Source organism: Heliangelus exortis, chromosome 5 (assembly GCF_036169615.1).
Source record: "Heliangelus exortis chromosome 5, bHelExo1.hap1, whole genome shotgun sequence".
NCBI classification, from domain to species: Eukaryota; Metazoa; Chordata; class Aves; order Apodiformes; family Trochilidae; genus Heliangelus; species Heliangelus exortis.
The window spans coordinates 11,062,379-11,085,113 of NC_092426.1; the positions used below are offsets into that span (position 1 = coordinate 11,062,379).

The 22,735-nt window shown below is 38.1% G+C and overlaps 1 protein-coding gene across 3 annotated transcripts in view; it reads right to left on the reverse strand.

Moving 5' to 3' along the window:
- The window catches only part of PPP2R5C (protein phosphatase 2 regulatory subunit B'gamma), a 63,566-nt gene extending 41,200 nt beyond the window's left edge, over positions 1-22,366 (reverse strand). The window contains exons 1-3 of one of the 3 annotated variants that reach the window (XM_071745545.1): positions 22,212-22,366; positions 20,517-20,582; positions 6,722-6,881 (exon numbers count right to left, since the gene is read on the reverse strand). In XM_071745545.1, coding sequence (XP_071601646.1) covers positions 6,722-6,881; positions 20,517-20,582; positions 22,212-22,238 — 253 coding nt within the window. In that variant the 5' untranslated portion in view covers positions 22,239-22,366. Of the gene's footprint in view, positions 1-6,721; positions 6,882-20,516; positions 20,583-21,945; positions 22,115-22,211 lie in introns of those variants that run through there. The other 2 variants (XM_071745548.1, XM_071745549.1) reach the window with 2 other exon arrangements.
- Between the last annotated feature and the right edge of the window lie 369 nt (positions 22,367-22,735).

The following is a 22,735-nucleotide window of genomic DNA, read 5'->3' on the forward strand; positions in this document are numbered from 1 at the left end:
TGTTTCACAAAATTTTATTCACTGATGTGCTACATGAGAATTAATTTGCTTTGCCTTAGTGTTTTGCCTTTTAAAAGCATTACATTTTAGGGCAAGTTATCTTTTACAACAATATTATCTTGTTTAACCTATCATCTTACTTGGCATGAAATACTTTTAGCTAAACAGTGATGGTACCACCTTGAAGTTGGACAAAATTTCTTACATGCCATGCATGCACAGAAGAAATGTGATTAAACTGGAAAGGCAAAAGTACTGCATCTTTGTTTTCCACCTGATTTACAACTGGCAGGAGTAGGTTTCTGAGATGAGAGACATTAAACATTGACATCTCCAGTCTTAACAGCTTGTAAGAAACACGCTTCTCACAACCTCAAAGTTCATTATCACTGTGATTCCCATAAATTCAACTATACTGCATACAGCCAGTCTGGTTTGTATCAAAAATAGATGTCAGATTTAAGTGAACAGGTAACACACACTGCTTGAGTTTCAGCCTAGCAGGATAGAAGTTTATGGAAATTACCAACATATGTGGTTCAATTTCTGTACAGCACAAAGAACAAAACTTTTGTTTGTTTTTTAATTTGATATCAGTTTTTCTTATCTGTTCTCTACAGTTAAGAGAAACATGGAGCAACCTTTCATTTCTGACCTCTTGAGAAATTCTCACTTTTTTTCAGCCTTCCTCATGGTTACAACAGCTTTATCAAAACTTGTTCCAATTTTTTTTTTTTAAAGTATCAGACTCTTAAACTGAAATCACCTCTTCTGCAATCTTGATTCATCAGACGTGAGTACAGAGCTCTCCTAGACTGCCATTTACGACTTGAAAACATTAGGAAAGCTTTAATAATGCCTGCCTCCCTATCAGAGTCCTGTATCACAGGGAGACAAGTTAAGACACCACCCTGATGTTCTCCTCTTGCACCAAACAGACTCAGAATTTGGCACAAACCCTGAAGGCTCTGCTTAAAAAACCAAAAACAAAACAAAAAAAAAAAACAAAACCAAAACCCCAGGAAAACAAAAGCCCCCACAAAACCAACGAAAAAAAAACAACCCACCCCCATGCATTCTGCATGAGCTCAGAAAAATGGCACCCTCACGACCTGTTATGTTAATGATTTAGTTTTGTTTTGTTTTCCTCAACATCATCTTTTTTCTCCAAATAGGTATGACTGACAGCATGATTTCAACATTGAAAGTAGTAAGTCAGAAACACAACTTTTCCACCAAAAGGTCAAAACCAGGCCTGATTGACACACACAGCAAGGTCTCCAACAATGAAATACCAGAATCTGTCTAATCATATCACAGGCAATTATTCTACATTAAGAAAACAGCACAGCATTCCATATTCTGTACTTCTCCTCACTAAGTCTCCATTTCTTCCTACTGTGATATATACCTTTATAAGAATACTGGTATTCTTATAAGAATACTGTAACTATAGTTTCTAGATTAAAAAAAATCCAACTCCAGGATTAATTTGTAAATAAATTAGGAACCACATTGAAAATAAAGCTGAATTCCAATTGTCATCTTTCAGATTTCATAAAACAATGTCCACTTTTATCTAAAAACCAAAAATCTAACCTCAAACCCACAAGCAAAATCATGGCTTATACTGGTATCACAGAAGTACTCTATAAGACTATAAACAGATCTCTGCCCAGCTTTAAAAACATACATAGAAATGCTACCAAAAAAGCATCTCTTTTGAATCATGCCCAAATTTACATATGCATGACTAACACATGTTCATGGGGAAATTTTGCAACACTTTGGAATACTAAGGAGCTTTTTATATTTTCAAATGTAGACTAATAGAAAACTTCTCTTTTAATCAATATTATTTGCAGATTCAAGTTAGATTTGTGACACAATTGCCACAATTTAACAATGTCTAAAACCTTTTATCCCAGTCAGAGTTAAATAATAATTTATTTAACGATTCTAATTCCAGTGTTCTCTTATACCTATGATCTACATAGGGATTCAAACCACATCCTTAAAAATTTTGCCACATTCTACAAGTTACCCCTGAACTCTGTACATTTACAGAGTTACTGAAATCCACACACCCTTGCAAAATAACGTGTGCAAATACACTGACCTGTTTGTATTGCTAAAAATCTCTTGTAGAACGCAAATTAAATGTACAAAATGGGAAAGGGAGCATCTTATAAATACATTAACAGCCAGATTGTACCTTGGGGAAAAAAGACTGTCAACCTGTAATAGAAGTTTTAATAAAACCTATAAATTCCTACCAATCCCTACCAATCTAAATTCTGATTTCTAACATGTACATTTTTTAACCATTATACTTAGATTTTATTTTTCTGTATTAACAGTCTTGACCTGAAGTGAAACACTGCTGTTTCACTGCTGGCTGTTGCATTTTTTTTGTTCCTTTTTGAACCTGTCCAATTTCACAGAGTCTATCACAGCAGCAACCTTAATCTTCCAGATGCCAATACTCACATACTTCTCTAATTTGGTAGGAGACAACTACATTGTCAGTAAAATCAGAGGAAAAATAGAATTATTTTTAAAATTAAAACCAAACCAAACAAAAAGATGGAAAAATTCAGAAAACATTGTCTGACCTCCAAATAGATTCAGGTTCAGATAGTAAACACAGCTTATAGAATGTACAAATGCTTGTTTAGTAAAGTTTTCTTAGTATGCATTTAAGGAGGAAAAAAAAAAAAAAAAAGCAGTTAGATCTGGAAGTGAATGCAGTTACCTTGTAAAAAAGAAGTGAAAAAAAAAAGGAAAAAAGAACAGTCAAATAGTCTTCCTTTCCCTCATCATTAAACCCAGGTCATTGTTTCTGTTTAAAAGTTCAGAGATGTGATCAGTATGATGATCTTTGGATACTAACTCTTTAAGAGCTAGGTGAAAATGTAGTGCCATTAAGGGCACAAACGATTAGCATGCAATTCCTAAAATGTTAAGACTCAAAAATTTCCCCTTGAAGCTACAGACAGCTAGATGAATAGCACATATACACAACACACTGAAGTTCTAGAGCTTTTTCCAGCATATATTTGGAATGTTAGAATTTCATAGAGGTAATATAGAACCAAGAACTAAAGATGCCCCATCAACATCACTGAAAATAAATGACAGCCAAAATAATTGAATCACAGACATTGTGGAATTATTTGCTAATCAACCATGAAAAAATTATCCACAATCTAACAGTGAATTGCAGTTGCAAAGAACAATACTTTGGTGTGTTGTGTCAGTGGTCTGGTGCATAAAAGTAATGTACCCAGGCTTGCAAAATATATTTATTAAATATGCATATTGAACACTTGTGTCATTTATCTCATGCAGAACACATTCTTACATTTGTAAACCATTGCAATATATCCTGAGTTACAAACTGTTTTCTTAAGAAAGCAAAATAAACTGGTAAATTTCTCAAGGTTGAAACTCCCTTTGCCATTTTGACTTGACATAACCGAAGAATTAATCTGCAAGTTTTCAAATCATAATAAAACAAAACATAATTTTAAGACCAACAAGTAATTTTTTTCCCAATAAACAACCAAAAACAAAAATCAATTTTGTGTAACTGAAATACCTATAATAAAAGTGTCAGTTAACAAGAAGACCTGGGTAGGCAGAAATTAACATAATTGAAGTCTGCAGGCACAGATTTTTCCTCTTTTTTGTGGCAGTAGGCAAGATCTTTAAGACACCTGGCACAGTCCTCCAGCCCAGAGATACTTCTGGGTTACCTGTGAGTAGACAAGCTACCTGTTCTGCCCAAACTAAATCAGGGTACATTGAGCTGTGCTGCAGGGAGCTTCACTAGCTTGCAGCTTTTCTAATCCGTGGATCTCAGTGCTCCACAAAACAAATGCCTCACAGACTTCTCTATGTTCATGTCTACTCTTAGAGCCTCTTAAATCATATTTTATTTCCTTTTCTTTTTGCATTATCTGAGCTATCCTGGACCTCCATTTCCTGAATAAACCGAGGGTGTACAATGTTAATCATAAGCTGCTCTGTTGCATATAAATCATACCACACTAATACCAGTCACCAGGGCAAATAGGCTGGAATTTATGGAAACCTATCATCAGCACTTTTGTGCAACACCCAAGAGAAAGTTTACAGCATGCCTGAAGACCAAAAATTAAGGCTGTGTCGGTTTAAAAGGTAAAGGGTTTCCACAGCAAGAAACTTGTATTAAAATCCACCTAGGTAGCCCATCCTTCCCCTTCCCACTATGTCAAATGATCTGCTGACAACTCCAGTCCTATGGCACAGAATTAAGGTGGTTATTTAAGCAACATCACACACCATTTAGAGCTTACCAGTTACAAGCTTTCCAAGTAAAAAAAGACAACCCCATTCTATATGCTGTGTTTAAAATAAAGTGTCACGTAAAGTACGTCCCAGCAGTCAACCCAAAATTTATGGCGAATACAGGCATCTTTTGGTCTGCTACAAAGAAGTTTCTGCAGGTACTGTAGCTATAGAAATACAGCCACCTATTATGAATAACTGCAGTTTGAAAGACAAAAGCTGGTTAAATGCAGCTAACCCGAAGGAATGATGCATTCTTCCCAGTGCTTCATAAAAGTCAGATGCACCTTAGTAATCTCAGTCCTTCAAATTAAAGCCTGACAGTTTGCTTTAGCTACTGTCCAGGCACAGACATTAACAACACACAGCTCACATTGCTGTCCAAAGAGAAAGCTTCCTAGCTCTACTTGACTCACTAAACACACATCAAGCCATATATCTACGCACAAATTAGAACAGGGTGGCCAGCCAGCTGCATTCTCAGCAACTCTAATAGGTGGGAACTAAGCAATGAGTGAGCACATGTAGCAAGCACATTAACCATACAGACACCTGCTACAATCCAGGAGACTGGACAGTGTTTTTACTATTAAAGGTAGCAATTACCACCCATCACTAGATCAGCAATTGCACCAGTGTTTCGTAACAAAGTTTGACCCTTAACAGCCTGGGGACACACATATAGCATATCATTCACTGAGATAAGATGAAGATCTTTTATTTCTTTTCAGTTGAGTTGGGGCACTGATTGCAGACTGAAAGGCAAACATAATGCATATGCACTTCTACCATTTCTTTGCATGTATGCATAGCACAAAAATAGTGTAATACTCCCCAAACACAGCTTATACTGGTTTTAGAACTTACTCCTCCCCACCTCCAAGTCCAAGTCCAAGCAGATGCTCTTCTGCCTTTCATTGTCCTACTAGTTTAAACTGTAGGAGAGTCAAGGTGAAAACATACCTAAAACTTCACTCCACCTGCTGCAAAATGAATTATTGTTCCTCTTTCCCATCTGCACCTGTTTTTCTCATTTCCAACTCACTGTCTACTCTGCTTCTAATTGAATATTCAGTTCTTATCTATCTATCAGTCCCAGACACTACTAGAAACATACTATTTAAAATTGGACACACGCAGATTCTAGATCAAGTTGCAAACATTTGAGGCTGTATGTGTAACCTTTTATAAAAATCATTACTTTAACACAGTGTCATTTGCTTATGTCACACCCTTGTGCGTGAGTCAACAATGTCAATTTAAAAGATAGGACATATTCATTATCTCTGGTGCTAAATAAGTATTCTTATTTACAAATTTAATAAAATAGACTGAAATTCACTAATAAACAGGACTTTAGTCTTGAAGTAATTTAAGCAGCATCTTATATACATGTTAACATGACAGACAATACTTCATATTTCTGTAAAAACATTATCTCTGGAAACAGAAGGTTGTGGAATTTGATCTGGATGAAAGGCAGTGTAATTCATATGGGCTGGGAAGCTAGGTTTCTTATTTTCAAGTAACACTAATGCCTTAAATCACATAAACAACAACTAGGGAAAGAGTCTTACTGCTTGATATTTCCACATTGCTCACAACAATACTACATAACATATCAGAAATCCATTAGGCCTTCACTGCTCACTTTGAACGCTGGCAAGCTGTATGCATCACACTTTGGTTTTTTTTTAATAAGCCTTCAGAGCAAATCAGTTGCTCCTAAGCAACAGATAAGTACATCTGACCACAACTGGAAAATTCTACCCTAATACTACTAAAAGCTGCCATAATACTATGCAAACAGCTATCTACACAACAAACAGTACCTAAACTAAAGATGATAAAAGCCATACTAGTAAGAGAAGACTTAGTGTCAGTTATCTTTTCATCACAGATGGCAGTAAACATCATTCTAGAAGATCAAAAAACTTAAAAATTGACAAAGGAAAAATTCATATTCACTGAAAAGACTCCACTACATTTGACCCATGCTCAGGAAAACCAGACCAATAAATACCGATAGACCAGGTCTTAAATGTGAAGAGATATTTTAGTACGAAGTAGGGATTGAGGATGCTATGCTGTGTATAGATGACTGGTATTTTGCATTGTGAACCCAAATACTCTGCTTATATGCAAGGTGAGTGAACACACATTTCTGGAATGAAGAAACTTTGTTATTTCCTATACAACTCACTGGAAGTCCTCATGTAAGGGGTGAAGAAAAAAACCAAAACAATCCTACAACTGTGTGTGTAAGCATGCAGGTTTGCACATGTCTATACTTGACATACGTCCAGAAACAAGAAGCATGATGGTTGAGATGCTTCTCTGTCTCGTGCCCAAGATCCCACAGGAGTTATTCTAATTTAGAAAGACATACCTTTTAAAGCTGGCAGTTTTTGAAGCTCCCTGTTATTGCTAACATTAAACCTCGAAGAACTCTGCCGCTTCTCTTTCTTCAGTACTGTCTGTGGTGCTGGTACTTTGATTTTCGATAGCTGTGCTGGGGGAGGAGTGCTGTTTGATTTTTTGTTTGACACCTGTTTAAAAAGAAATCAAAGTAGTTAAATTCAACTGAACTTAGAAATAAAATCTTCTAAAAACCTGATTTTGTTACAGAAATAAATTAAGCAAAATAAGCTTTTAAACAAATTGCTCTATTCATCATCCTCTGAATGTACAGCTGTCTATTCTTCTGTTCCCTCCTTTCAGTGTTCATTTCTGTACCGTAGCCCTCATACATCTGGGAACAGATCCCTTACTACCCGTACTAGCTCATTTATTTGAATTTACCACCTAACTGAAAAGAAATTTTCAAGTAGTGTAGTTCCTCAGCTTCTCTCACCTTTTCCCTGACAACTCCAGGCCCCAAAGGTATTTGGCTAACTTCAGCTTCAAAGGGATCACAAGACTTTGTCTATTTACAGCAGCTGAACCTTTCACCGCCTATTTGTGCTGTGTCTCATTGCTGGAGTCCTAAGCTTGGCTTAGGATATTCAGGCTTTAATACAAAGTTAAATGAGAGTCTTATTATTGTAGTAGGTCCAGCAGCTTCAAAAACTACATAACTGTTTGTAGCAGTTTATGGCATACTCAGAGAAAGTTGCTTTTACTCTAATAATCCTTATCAGATTGTCACAGTACCTCTGAATGAAGTAAATAACAAACCCAGAAAAATTGTGTCCACCTACAGGTTTTCATGTTGCTGTTATTTCCCAGACTACTCAAGATAGTGTTCTCTATCCAGCTGAATAAAATACATCATTAACAAATGCCTGTCAGAACTTGTGATGCTGCCTTTCTTTTTTAAGTAGGAAAAGCAGGTTTCAAGTAGGTAATAGTTAAGTTTTTGCATATGAATACTTTTGTGAAGTTCTTTGCAAGAATGATAAAACATCTAGAGTGACCCACGCTAAGAATATAGAAAACAGCTGAGCAGGAAATCTTACTGCAAGTATTGCAGTTCATTTTACGGGACCTTATTTTGCTGTAGAAACCTCTTGAATTTGTGAACTGTTTTACACTAAAGCTCACACATTTTAAAATATACCTTGGCACTTCTCTCTTACAGGGAAAACACATTTTCCTTTTCAGGAAGTAGCCATGTGATAAGAAATAAGAAAAAAATTAGAGGCCGATGGGATTCAGGATGGAGATGGACTTGTAACACTACTGCTTTGCCAGTTTGAATGGATTTAGAGTTTTGTAAAGTATAGTAGACGTGGAAGCAGTGTTTCATTCCTGTATGAGATATCATCAATGGCATTTTCATAGTGATATGGCCACAACAGCAGAAACCACTTTTCTTCATGTTCTAAAAACGTTTTCCAGGATAACTTACTCATCAGCACTTCTCAAAAGGTCTTGGAGTGTACCCATTCAGTGTACATTGTACCATGTATCAATTTCTCTACCTTTAGAGTTTAAGACAGTAATTTTACTCAAATTTTGTTCCAGTAGCCTAACTTGGACAAATGTATATGTATTAATAATAGTTTAACAATTTGTGCTATACTGTGCACACAGTACTTTAAGTAGCAAAGACACAACTGAAAGACACAACTGAAAGCAACACTTAGTTTTCCTTGAATACATTTCATGTGACCGTTTTGTGAAATTAGTACTATAACAGCAGATATCCTTTCAACCTTACAGCACATAAGGGGGGACAGTACACTGAACTCCAGAAGTCTTAAGTTACCAAAAATACTCTCAAACTTGTTTCAGTAAAAATGGCATAAATCAGCAATTTAAAAGCATTTACTTGCAATTGCATTGCATTTTTCTAACAATTTCACTTCTTAATCCCAAACACTAAATGCTTAACAATCTTTTTTTTTTCTGAAATACAGGTGATCTACAAGGTAAATTCTATCCATTAATTCAAGTTTTTAAAAAAACATTTCAAATGAAATTATAAATACACCAAGCAGAAAGAAAAACTGCACAAAAATTTAAGCAGCAATGACTTACCAAGTATTAAAAAATAAAACCTAATTAAGTTGCAGTATAAACACTACTACTGTATAGGATTCTTTATTTTCAATATTGTGCTTAAGCCTAGTTCTGTTTTCTGATCTTGCTGTATTCCACTCCCACCTGTTTTTTGTTCATTACTTGGAACAGGAAAAGCAGCTTTCCTGCTTCCTCTATTCCCAAACAAATTCTCAATTTTGAATTAACAACTGCTCACATGTGCCTGCACACATGCACACACTACGGTATCCCAAGGTAACACACACCTCAGGGAACCAAATATTCTAAATTGCAGATAAATTCTAAAATTAGCCAAATGTAGTTATTTAAGAGAATGGGTAACATTTCTAATTAGAAATGTTTAAAGAAAGTATTTTTTTGTTGCTATGGCAACTTACCAGCTAGCAGTGATCACTCCAGTGTAATTCTAGCTCTGAATCACTGGCCAATTTATCCAACAGATTTCCCCCCTCCTTTCTACCATCAACCATGATCATCCCTGCTTTCAGCCATGCTTCAGTCATTCAGACAGTACATACCAGAAAACTGCCAAAATGGTTTTCAGTCAATTATCATTTGAATACTACACTGCACAGCTGTACCCAATGACCTCTGCAAGTCATTGGGTCTACAAGCCCTTCCATGAGTTTCCAGAGCATGCATATAACCAGCCCTGGAACAGAAGAGCACCTGGAGAAAGTAAATTAGCTTAGGCCACACACATAAACAACCTAAACCACCCCCCTAAAAAGGAAACAAATTCAGACTACCAGTCTGTGTATTAATCTGCTAAAGGTTTCAAAGTTAACATACTTAACTTTTTATGAAGGTACAACACTGATTAGTCCATATCAAAGAGCCAAACTCTGCTTACTCCAGTAACAAACCAAACTGCTTCAGAAACCACAATTCCTGAGAATAAGCAATGGACATTCTGCTATATCAGAGAACGTATTAGGCACCAGAACAATAAAACTAATTTTTTAATGAATTCTTCTCCTGTGGCTAGACTGGGAAATACATATTCTTCCCCTGGTTCTGACAAGCAGCTTCCTCCTACTCAGATGTCTAAATACTCAGACACATTCAATGCCAAAAGTGCTCATAAACCCCTAAAAACATGTACAAATTAATCTGAAAAAAATGTCAGATTGAGAATGTGTTTCTCCAGATCATAATTAAAACACAACCTTTGGATTTTCTGATACATACCTTTTTAAAAACTAAGGGCTTTAAAGACTTCTAAGAACATAAAGTAAAAATCACATTGGTCCTTGTTGTCCTAATTGCTGCTTTTAATAATTGAAAATTGATAGTTCATTTCTTCAGTTCCCTTGAATAATCTAGAAATAATTTAGGAGAATGAAAGGCAGAGAGGAGAGGAGAGGAGGAAGTTTCTTGCCAGTCGTGGCAGTTCAAGATACACAGCCCTTGCATCCCTTCTTTTCCTGAATGTGCCTGCATCAAGCAAAATGTGGTATATTCCTTATCTTAACATCACTGTGTTGAGCAGAGTTGTATCCCTCACCCTCCTAAGTCATATGCAGGCAAGTATATATCAGCACATAACACTAAGTTTGTGACTAGGGAAAGAAAGATGAGTAGACCACACGGATCTACAGTTACAGCTGCTTCTCTTTTTAAATTGAAATAATCAAACAGCCCATGTTGTGACTTTTATTTTTGGTTGTCCCTCTAGGACATGAGAGTGTACTGGGATCTGGAAGGAGGGTCAACATGTCAAGGAGGGCCAACATGTCTTTCAGAAGACCCTATTCCTCTCTGAAAGTCCCCCAGAAACATGGCATTCAGGCTACCTTGACCAAACGTGGGCAACCAGAACTCTGTCATACCTTACCTTTGAAAGCACATTCACTAATAACTGAATTATACTAAAGTACACAAAGTTTCCTGCTCCACAAAATCAAGGGGGCTTCCAAGTGGGGTCCTTTCTATAACAATGCAGCAGGCTTCCATACTAGTTTCCAAGATAAACTGGCCTGAGAAGGGTAAGGATTTGAAGATAATAACAATATGACCTGAATTCATCTGTAATTCAAGATTTAAAAATTTGCATGGCTTACTAGTGACAAAAATCAGATCACCTAAAGTAAAAGGCAAAAGAAATTCTATCTGCCTGAAAAAAACCATGCTACTAGGCAGTATCCTATATAGTGCCTCATGACACAGATCAGACTAACAGAAATCCATGAATTTCTCCCCTCTAATGAGTATCACCACTGAATTTAAGTTGATATCAATGCGTACACCATCCCAGGGTGGAGCAGCGAGTCACATACAAGTCAGAACCTTGAAAATGACTCTGGACTACTAAGTCTGCGTAGATGAACTTTGTACCAGTTAACACATAGTTATGATTCTCTGTGAAAGGCAGGTAAAGAGAGAGAAATGCATTAGAGATATTTGCTATAAGAATCATTAGTCTGACTCCGAGAATAGAGAGAGCACATATTAATGCAGAATCCCTTCCTTCTTTTCCTTTTGGTATAAGTAGTCTCCATAGACTTATTTTTCATTAAGATAAACAGAGGTCTGATCTATAGCACTTACTTCTTGTGAAGGCAGCCTGAAAAGCAGCTATGAAAGCATTCTGGGTTATATCCAAAATACACTTAAAATGAAACAAAAAAATAATTTCCTGAACATGACAGGGACATTTACAATTTCATTTTCAAAACTGTGTAAGTGTCCAGTATGTAATCAAAATAATTTGGCTAAGAAGTTGAGGCCCAGTACATAATAGCATAACTAGACTCAGAAGTAGAACTTAATTTCTTGACATGAGAACTGAAATCAAAGATAAGAAGGGAAAATGGGTGGAAAGCAGTTACAAGCCTTCTGTGCAGTTTTCTGCCCTCTGCAGTAACTTCAAAGTAGTGTGAAAATCTCTGAACACTCCAGGAGTCTTGAACTCTGCTGCAGAGCTCTCCTTTACAGAGCTTCATTTAAAGCTTCGTTTTGGGAGTGGAAACAGGGACAAATTGTATCTGACACACAGCCCGGTAGCCATCAACTTGGTAAATACATGCACAGCATACCTGCAGGAGGTGCACTGGTAGTCTTAAATTAACAGCTGGGACCATGATGTTGTTCAAGACGATAGACATCATTTGTCAGGTGATTTCAGTGCTGAGTTAACACCACCAGTGCAACATTCTTCCCAACAGAACAACATTAGAATAAACACTTGTTACTATGATATAAAAGATAAGGCTCGACAGAGCTATCCAGAGAGTCTGCAGTAATTCTAGTTCATGCAAGTAGTGCCCAGTGACTGGGAAGGAGTATGTTATGGATCAGCTAGTTATAATCTTTAACATCAGTATTTTCAATCTACAGAGACTTGGTGCAAACTATGTAAAGCTTAATTGGAAGGAATTCTTAAGTATCTGGACACAAAAAGGGTCATAAACAATCCAAAGGATCCACAACCAATCCAGCTAAGTAGGGAAACAGTATGCTTGCTGGGTACCATTTTGGATGGCAAACAGTTCTGAGGTCCTCAGTTTCTTGAGGATTCTTGCTAGTATGCCACTATTGTTCACTAGTTTCACTGCCACAAGATTGTTTGGGCAGACAGGTTATGGAGGAGCCTCTGGAGATGGACTTTATATGGCTGAAGGCTTTGGTTGGTTTCACAGAGACTGCAATTTAGATTTGTGTTGGTTTTCCTCAACAAAATCATTTGCCAGAATGATAATCTGGATTTACCTGCTAGAGTGATCTTTGCAGCTGCCTTTCTAGCAAGTTTATTATCATTAAAGATTCTCTCAGTGGCTGAGATATACTGGATAGTACAATGGTAGTCTCAGCATAACTTATGTTTTTATTTGGTAAGATAGCAAGATCTGCATCCTAGAGCTTTGAGGATCCTTATTATTATAATGATAAAAAGATTAACTTTCCAACAGGACAGTGATGACAAAGCTTATATATTTTAGCACACTGTAATCAGCACTCACTAATTTACATCGTGGTACTTGTTTAGCAACTGTGATTTTGCATGTACGTATAGCAGTGCTACTGCTGGCTATTCTTGATGTCTAACTATGAAGTTCCATTAGTGTTTTGTCAGAGATAACATGAAGTTTGTTGAGTTGCATCAGAGACTGGGAAGTTTCCTACTAACAGTGAAGTTCACCTGGCCCTCTCCATGTGGGAGGGGTGTGCAAAGTAAGTTTTACAGTCACAGACTATTTCAGAAAACTCATTGACAACTTGCTGAAGCTCTTCTGCCTTTCTTGCTGGAGTTTACTTTCCCTGACAAGAAGCACTGCCTGTATTTCCTCTTAGCTGCTTACACAGAAGGCTCTAATCGTATCTTCTAAAGAACTGGTTCATCACAGTTTTGTGCAACACACTTGACTTGTAACACATAAACCCAATACCGATGATTGCCCAAGATGTCTCAGCTTGGTGCACTGCACCCTTGATATTCTTGCACTGTGATTTTACATTCATAGTTAAGTATTAATAGCAAAAGTCTTGGTTTCCATTTGCTCCTTGTAAGCTTAATTTAGTTTTAACCAGTTTCCTCCAGGAACAGACATTTGATTCCTTTCAGTCAGCGATGAGCTCTGCAGCCTGAGGTCGTAGAGTACTGGGAAAGAAGACGGGGTGCCCAGGCTCAGACTAAGTGGGTTCATGCTGCTTTCTGTTGGCTGAAACACCACAAGTGAGCACCTGGTAGTTCACAAACATGGGAAGCAAGCATTTGTTTCTTTATGCATCCTCTATAAGGAAACTTCAAAAAACAAATGCCCCCAGAAAAGTAAAATTTGTTACCTGCAACCAGCAGTTAGCTAATTAAATATTATTAAAACCAGAAAATGTCCTAAGTATTATTTAAAAACATTTATACTGAGATTAAAATAATTTAAGACAGGTCATCACTTATTGAGATTCTTAGTTTGTTGATTTTCAATTGTAATTTCTCTCTGATGAGCCTGAATCACCCTTTTACTTTCAAGAAACCAAATAAAAGCTACCACTGAGCTTTTTATACACACACACACAAACATATATGCAGACACACACATTTTAAGTAAAATATGCACACAAATGCCTAATTTGTTTAAAGCCACAACTCTTACACTCTGCTGTAAATTTTAGTTACATAAAGCTACTGATGAGCTACATCTACTGTATACTGTGTGGCTGTACCAAAAATATCTGTATTCTTGTGCTCCCTGATCCATTTATGATAATTTCTTACTTCACATACTCATATTGCAGTATTTTTTGCCTCAGCTCCACCCCTCAATTTGATATTTGTATTACATGCCAGAGTTACAGTCCAAAACAGTTCCTAGGCATTTCAGTAGTATATCAACAACCATGTCTGCTTCTAAAGAATTGTTACATCAAATCATTTCACCTTTGGCTCTCAAGATACTTTTATTGTACAAATCACAAGAGAAGTTTACTTTTCTGTACTTCATACTAATAAATAAGTAAGTGGTGATGAGGAAGTGTATCAATTCACAGTCACTATAAAGGTGTAGCAAACTATAATATTTGGCAGTCACCTTTTAAAAAGTAGATTAGGAGATGGGGCAGGAGGTTTTTTTCCATCTTTTATCCTCCAAGATGGGGGGAGGAAGGGGAACACAGAAAAAAAACGAAGCCTACCATCTCACTTGTAGGATTTCAAATTTATTCTGTCTGCAAATGAAATTGAGGGGAAAAACCCAAAGAATTTAATGTCTGTAAAGTCTATGAACATATGATTCAACATCTACTACATTCTTCTTACTATTTTTACTCTATGGGATAACTATATTAACAGCTCTGTACTACATGTGCATTAATGAACACCTGAGACCTCTCAAGGTTTATGGAGTGCTAAGCCTTAAGTCCTATGAAAAAAATTAAAACAAACTATTTGAAACAAAGGATGAAAAGGATGTTTTCCATTTACAAACTGCAGATACTCATTTTTGAAGACCACTTTACTCCTTTTGATTAGAACAGGCTTTGCCTTCAGTGCTGTCTCCCCCAGAAAGTAACTCATAGTTTCAAAGAACAATTAGGAAGCAGAGGATAGCAAGTACTAAAACAAACCACAAACCAAAGACCTCACACATCATGTGTTACAAAAGCACTTGTCAGCCTTGTGTAAGAACTAGAAGGGTACAGGATCCTGTTTTCAGAAGCATCTCCCTTTTAGGTAATGAAATACTTACAGTAGTATTCGATGCATTTCTTCAATCAATTAATTTTAAAAGCATAATATTAAAGTTACCTACCAAGCAGTGTTAAAGTATCCTCTTTCACTATTCAGTATTATGGTATATGTGCTTTGGATATAGAATGAAATTCCAGTTCCCAAAAGCAAAAGACAAGATGTCAATGAAAACTGACAACAGGAAATTACAGAAGTCAAAACCAAAAAAATTGCATTTCTGCTTTAAGGGCAGCACACAGTACAGCTTTCTGGTCAGCAAATGGGACCTGAGTTAGTTAGTACTAAAGGTATATTCATTCACTACACTTAGGTATTTTCTATAATTATACCAAAAAACCCTAAAAAAACTTCTCTAGGAAAGAAAATCAGAACTGCAAGCCATGAACAAAAATTAGTTTTCAAATTAATTTTTTAAACAAGTTGGCACCTCAGTTTAAAGCCCAAAGCCCACAGACTTTATTTATTCAAGAGAAAATCCATCCTGATTTCATATGCAGTTTTGGATTAAAGTCCTGTTTTGCTAATGTTAGAAGTAAAACCTCAAACCAATAGCTCTAGAAATCTTCAGAAAACAGAAGGTCTAGCACAGTAAATTTCTAGCAATTCTGCAGTTCAAACCTGAGAGGACTAGTTGTTAAAAACTTCAGACTTAAATCCAAGAATCTCTCTTCTTCCATACAAAAGACTACTGATTTCAACATCTTTTTCTACCTCTTTATGAACTACCTTATGAAAACTTTGGCTATTCTGCCTACCAGTCAGGCTGGGCCTGACTTCTGGCAGAGAGATGAAAATCCTTACTGTTGCTGAAGTATTTTAAAGATGGCTCATTAAGGAGAGATTTCTGTATCTCATTGACACAGTGGCAATATTTTTCAGAAATGGTAAAGAGAAATTAAATAATAAATAAAAAGACTTGACAAAGCAGGAAAGAAAAACTTCTGTCAGGCTTTTTCTTTCAAAATTACTGAATTATCACCAGCATTTAACAAACCTACTGAAAAACTGCAAGACAGAGGAAGTACAAACGCATCAATCAGTACACAATAAGGCTTTCCAAATTTATTTTTTTTTAGTTGGTTTCAACAGTGATTATAGTCTGACATTAGCAACATATACTGTCAATAAATCACACACTTTCTCAGCAGCCAAGAAAATTGTCCAATGCTGCTTCTATTTTATTACATTTTGATTTGTCTGAACTACAAAACCGAAACCAAAAACCTTTTAAGTAGAAAAAAATAACCAGGGCAACATAGGGAAACAATGAGATACACAAATACATACAATGAGATACACAATACACACAAACACACATGTACTCCTCAAACCACATCAGTCTTCAATTTGCTATTCTGCATGACACAAGAACTTAAAGGAGTTACAATTTCTGTTCTCACTTGTTGAAAATCACCAATACTTCACAAAAGTAGTCTTTCCTTTCTACAAACTACTCAGCACCTAGATTCCCAGTTAATAAAATTTTATATTTAGAAGTTTCATGTCTTCTTAAACCAGTCCAGCTAGACATAGAAGATGGTACCACTCCCAGTCACCCGCTACTGCCTCAGATGAAAAGTTACCAGCTACTTCTGACCCTTCCATCACCACAACAGCAAACTGGGCAAGTCCTTCTAGACCATTTCAATGACTGGCTAAAAGTGCAAGTTTTAGCAAACACCTTCCAACAGGCAAGACAGACAGAATAGGACCCTATATGGTTAAAATTTTAACTTCCCTCCCCTGTGGTTCTTTTGAAAACTACTGTTAAAGTATTGTAAAAAACCCACAAATTTTTAGAAATGTTAAGATTTTTGCTAGAGACAGAAAAAGATAACATTTCTCAACATTCATTAACTCTTACCAAACTACCTCATTCTAAACAAATTAGACTGACCTTAAGTTATTACTTATTGACTCAAAAGGAGACCTCTGTGACAAAAATGGATTCTATAACAAAGCTTATCCCTGAAGCAAGTAACTTCCTCTAAGGCCAGTTAAGTCACTGGGAATATGTCCATAAGTTACAAGCCCCACACCCACGTATTTAATTTTTTTTTGTTTTGTTACTTGTGTTTTTAGTATAGGTTTTGGGCACTGGTAAACAAACCCCCAAGTATTTTACCAGAGTAGAGATACTGCTCCCCCACAAAAGAAAAACAATACACAACAGATTAAGTCTTTGTTCTCAACCAAAAGACACTAATATCCTGGACTAATTACTGAAGTAAAATGTTATACTTAAAGGAACAGATTCAACTATTCTGGTGACTATTTAGTGTAACTCATTAATGGTTACTAACAGGTTACAGACTAAAGTTAAATGGGAGCTTAATCATATTAGCTCTTAAGTGTTCAAAAAATGAACAATATGTGCAAGTGGAATAATTGCATTAGGGTGCAGAACAACAAAGCACTGTCAGTTAAACACACTGTGCAATTCTGGCAGCTCTGTCACAAAACGGAGAATAGAATATGGAAACAAAGGACAACCAAAGTAATGGAAGTCCTCCCACCTAGGGGAGATTATGCAGGACTTGGAAAAAAAATAATCACATGCAACAATATAAAAAAGTCAATTAAATCATCAATAAAAAGAAAACCATTTTACACAACACCTCAGCTAAGCAACCTTCTAATGTTCTTCTAACCTTCTAAGCCTGGCATACTGGCTTAAAGAAACTATACCTGGATGGAAGACCATAAATCTACACTGTTTCTGAATCCCTCTCCTTGAGTACTAGCAAACACACAGCAAATATGAAGTGACAGATCACTCTTACCATGTAGCATGTATTTTTGGCATCACACCAAGCAACCAAGGCACAGGTACTGCAAGAATCATCATCTTTTATTCTTTGCCCTAAACACCTGCTTGGTGGGAATGATAGAGACAGGAAAACAGGCAAGATGGTCCCTTCTTTCAAACAGAACTAGAATGGGATACTTTGAGATTTAAATGAAATGACATCTGCAGGTCACCTGTGTGCTGCAGCTCCTCTTTTAGTACTTTTGTAGATGCTTATGGGCTACTGCTAAAATTTTCAAACTGAGAAAACCATCAGCCTAAGTACTTTTGCCCTCTTTTAGCATGACCATCCTGATCTGGCATACCAGTGAGAATTTCAAATCCTTTTCAAACCTGCTGTATGGCTTCACTTAACTGAAATATTTTTTTTCCTGACTGCAAGACAGGAAAAACATTTGTTCGTTTATGTAAATATTAAGATCTGTTGTACTTCTTTATCTACAGAAGTCCAAGGAATCATTAATCTAGTTAAGTGCTATAAAACCTTCTCTGGCAGGGAGGCTGGACTAGATGATCTGCAGAGGTCCCTTCCAATCCCTAAAATTTCTGTGAAAAGTGCCTATAAATTGTTTGTGGGATGCTGCTGCTTGTGTTGTCCCTGTTCCTTCAATATATTTTCAACTCTAGAAACTGTGTGCTATAATTTGCATTAAATTAATTTGTATTAAAAGCATTTGCATTAAATGTATCTTGAGAAAAAAAAAATTAAATTAACCAACATATTTCCAAATCTACTCATAGTCTAGGGGAGCATTTTTAAAAGCCATGCTAAAGCACATGTGCAAAGCAATATGAATACAACTTCTTTAAAGAAAAAAACCAAACCTAAATATAGTGTGCTCCAGAATATTTCTGTATTTACTAATCTTCACTCTGTTAACAGCTACCCTCCTTTCAGCTCATGTAAGTAGCAGCTAACATACACCATGATTAAAGGGAGCCACATTAGAACGCAAAGTCTACATTACTATTTCTGTGCAATTATTCTATTAATTAAGCTAATGAGTCAAACATTGAGCTGTTCAAAATTGTACAGACTAATGCCCACTGGGAAAGGCAGTCATAGTGTATATGCCAGTCATATTCCCAATTTCTGTTGTTCCCATTCTGTCACTGCTCACATAGGATCACAGGTAACATAAGTAAACTGTACTCTTAATTTGAAATTCCACCAGGAAGATCACTGAAAAACACACGGCCATTACAACATATTCTCCCATTCAGATTCATCTCTCTCACATTCTAAGCACAACTGAAAAAAACAAACAGAAAAAAACAACAACAAAACCCAACAAGCCTACATCTGCAGAGAAAGAAATTACAAAGGAAACAGCATCTATCTTTTCTGTTAACTTTTACAGATCTCCACTAATTAACTAGGAGTGCTTTACATTCTATCCTGAAGTACTAAGAAGCAACAACAAAATTAGTTTTGATCCCAGATTGTCGTTCAGAAGTTTCAGAAAATAAGCAGTCAGCAAGTGTACAGCAAAAATGCTAGTAATGACGAGCCTCAGAATTGCCCTGGAACTAAAATTTCCACAAAGTAATACCCTTTTTAATATCACAGCAATGCACTGCAAAGACAGAATGTACCACGATAAAGTACATCCATTTACACCATCATGAACATCTACAGTGATGCATTCCACTTAAGGGTTTCCCTGGTAGCTAGCTGCCTCCACCAAAACTCCATCTGAATTCAACAAAATACCCAAGTTTTAATGATCTTATGAATTTATGACATGCATCTTTCTGCAGAAGAAGCAAATGAGACTTGGGAGAAGTACATCAGAAGACACATCCCAAATGCTCCCCTTCACCCACCCTCAACTGTCATTTCAGGGAGGGAGAAGTCACAAGCCTGGATAAATACTTTGTTATCAAAAATTATCTTTCAGTATCAAGACATGTAGTCTAGAGGCTGAAACATATAAGCTTTTCAGTGTAGCATTTTACATTGAGGCTGGTATGAACCTTTTAAAGGAAATTTCAGAATCTACCTAAACAGTGGATTTCCAAATTAAGTAAATCTATTAATTCTGAGTTTCTGGACTAATATGGGGAAAGGAGTGAATAATCACTTAATTGACCCTTTCAAATCACTGCACCTTGCTGATAGGCAAAACAGAGCAAAGCAGAGAAAAAAAAAAACAAACCACTTCCTCAACAGAATAATCAGTCAGAAATGGAACACTCTGTTGTGTACCTATAAAAAGAAAGCACACAACAAAAGAACTGGCAACCTTTGATTAAGCCTAAGGTCTCCTGACAATATAACAAGCTACTGATATCTAACTGATATCATCAACAGTTTGAGCAAATAAAGCTCTGGGAATTACAGAAACTGCAATGAGCAACTAAAAGAGAAGTCCAAAACCTCGTGAAAGACAAGGAAATAAAATAATGTATGCCTCATAACAGAAAAGAAATGGGTAAATATTTAAGACTGTACCAAGCAAGCATTTATTTATTTTAAATAAAATTAACTTGCTCAAAACACATTTTCTCTTTAGTCTTAAAAATACATTTTGTCAAATACCAGGGCAACAGTTCCACAACCATTTTCTTCACAGCGACTTGTCATGTCAAACTTCTAACAATCTGGAGAAATTTAAAACAGTCTGCAAGAGTTATGACAAATTTGCCTGGGAAAAGCCTACATATTTTAGTAATACTTACCTCATGTTCCTGGTTATCTTGTGCATCTTTGCCACTTTTTCCACTCTTGGCTGATTTTGCAGGTTCCTTTAAAAAAAAAAAAAAGTTTGTAGCTCCAGTTACTTTGAAAAGGAGGTATAGATAAATTTTGAAGTAAAGAAATTCATGCTTTTTAGACACCACGAAGATTATTTGAAGATATACAAAAAAATACAAAGAAGATACTGTCTGATTGGACAATCTTTGTACTGAACTATCTCTACAAAGCTGTTTTAAACACTTCTCATATGCTTCAAAATTCACCCATAAAAATAAATGTCCATGTAGCTAAGCTAGCACAGACAAAAAATGCAAGTGATTTGAACTGCATCTTAGAAATCACCTTTTTCATCTTTGGGTTTTAACTTGAGAAAAATCTATATTTAGCTTATCTCTGAAACTATCATCAGTGCAGTACACATTTTACACTTTGTTGTTTTGTCTGTTCTAGGGGCTAGAAAGACTAATACTAAAAGTAGGCCTATAACTCAAACTTCCTCCTGACAGCACTATATTTAACTTGAAGCCTTCACCAATAACATTTTTTTACTATTCTCAGAAGAAAGTAAATAGACGTTTGAATGTTTTTAATATCAAAGATGGCAAGGGTACTAAGAAAAAGTTAAACCCTCCCAAACCACAACATCCAGCCTCCTTATACCTAATTTAAATACAATGTTGAAAAACTAAGAGACCAGCAGAAGCATACCAAGCAGAAAAGGTTTAGAGGGACAGCAGCTGGATGAGACAGACTGTCTACCTCACTGTTTCTGATTTCCGTTCACATGGCTAACAATATAAAGCACAACCTAGTTAACTTTCAGCTGCATTTAGAAGTTTTCTGCAACCATCACTTCTTCAGGTCCCTTTCATGGCTGCCAGACAAATCACTCCCGAGAGCACTGGGGAAAACTGAGGCAAAGCGAGGCCAATGCTGCACTTTCTCCCACTATCAGGAAAAGGTGAGAAGATTATGTATGGCTGCTATTGCTCCTTGAGTGCTTGAGGTGATCCCCGAAGCACAACTTCACCTGCAGCCAGAGCTACGCAGCACAAACTTCCCGGGACAGGGAAAGGAGCTGTGGGGACAGACTCGACCCCCTCCAAGCCATTAAGCTATGAAAAACACTCCTTGCTCCCCCCACAACACACCCGAACCGGCCTCGAAGTAGGAGACACCCCCTCTCAGATCACTCTCCCGCCAGGCATGGCTGAGGACACGTTTCCCATCCCCTCCCTCCAGCACTCCCCCGCACGCCAAACCCACGGCCTCCCTCCCTCCCTCCCTCCAGCTGCCCCCAACTCCGCGCCCGCCCCCGACTTCGCAGAGGCGGACCCCAGGGCCCGGCAAGACGATACCGAGACCCCTCCGCTCTTCACTCGCTACGGCACCCCCCGGACTAGGCCCTACCGAGAGCTGCCCCCTCCCCAGTACCCGACTCCGGGGGGAAGCAAGGGGGTCCGGCACAGACCGGGGATAGAAAGGGGCTACCCCTCGCCGGGCTCTCCTCAGCGCCGGTGAGCGCCTCGCCCGCCCCCTCAGAGCCGGGCTCCGCTCGCCGCTGCCGCCCCCCTCTCCCCGCCGCGCTCTACCCCAGGCCCCTCCTCCCCGTGGGGCCTGCACCTCACAGCCTCCCCCCAGGGCCCGAGCAAACCTCAAGACCCCCCCCGACTCACTTTCTCCTTCTTGTTTTTATTCGGCATGGCCGTCCCACGCGCCGCGGACCGGAAAGGCGCAACCCCCGGCGGCACCGATCCGCGCTGCGCCCGCCCCGCGCTGCCGCTCCCCCCCGGCCTCGGCGACGGCGGCGGCGGCGGCCTCAGCCCTCCCCCCACCCCCTTCCTCCTCCGCCCCCCACCCGCGGGGATGCGGCCGCTGCCGCCCCATTGGCTGCCCGCGACACGTGATCCGCGGCTCCCGGAGCGTCACCCCGAAGGCGGAGCTGGCGGCGGTGCCCGCCCCTCAACCCTCCCCGAGCGGTGGCGGTGGCGGGTCCGGGGCTCTTCCCGCTCCGCCCGGGGTGTGGAGCCGGCCCCGCGGTTCCAGCCACGCCTTGGGGTGGGCCCCGCAGTCCAAGATATTCCTCCCACGACCCCCTGTGTGATGGGGAAGGTTGAGCTGTCGTGAGCGCTCCGGGTTTCCGTCAGGATTTTCTTCAGCCGCTGGTGCCCTGTGGGCAGTGAGAGGCCCCTGCAGCTCC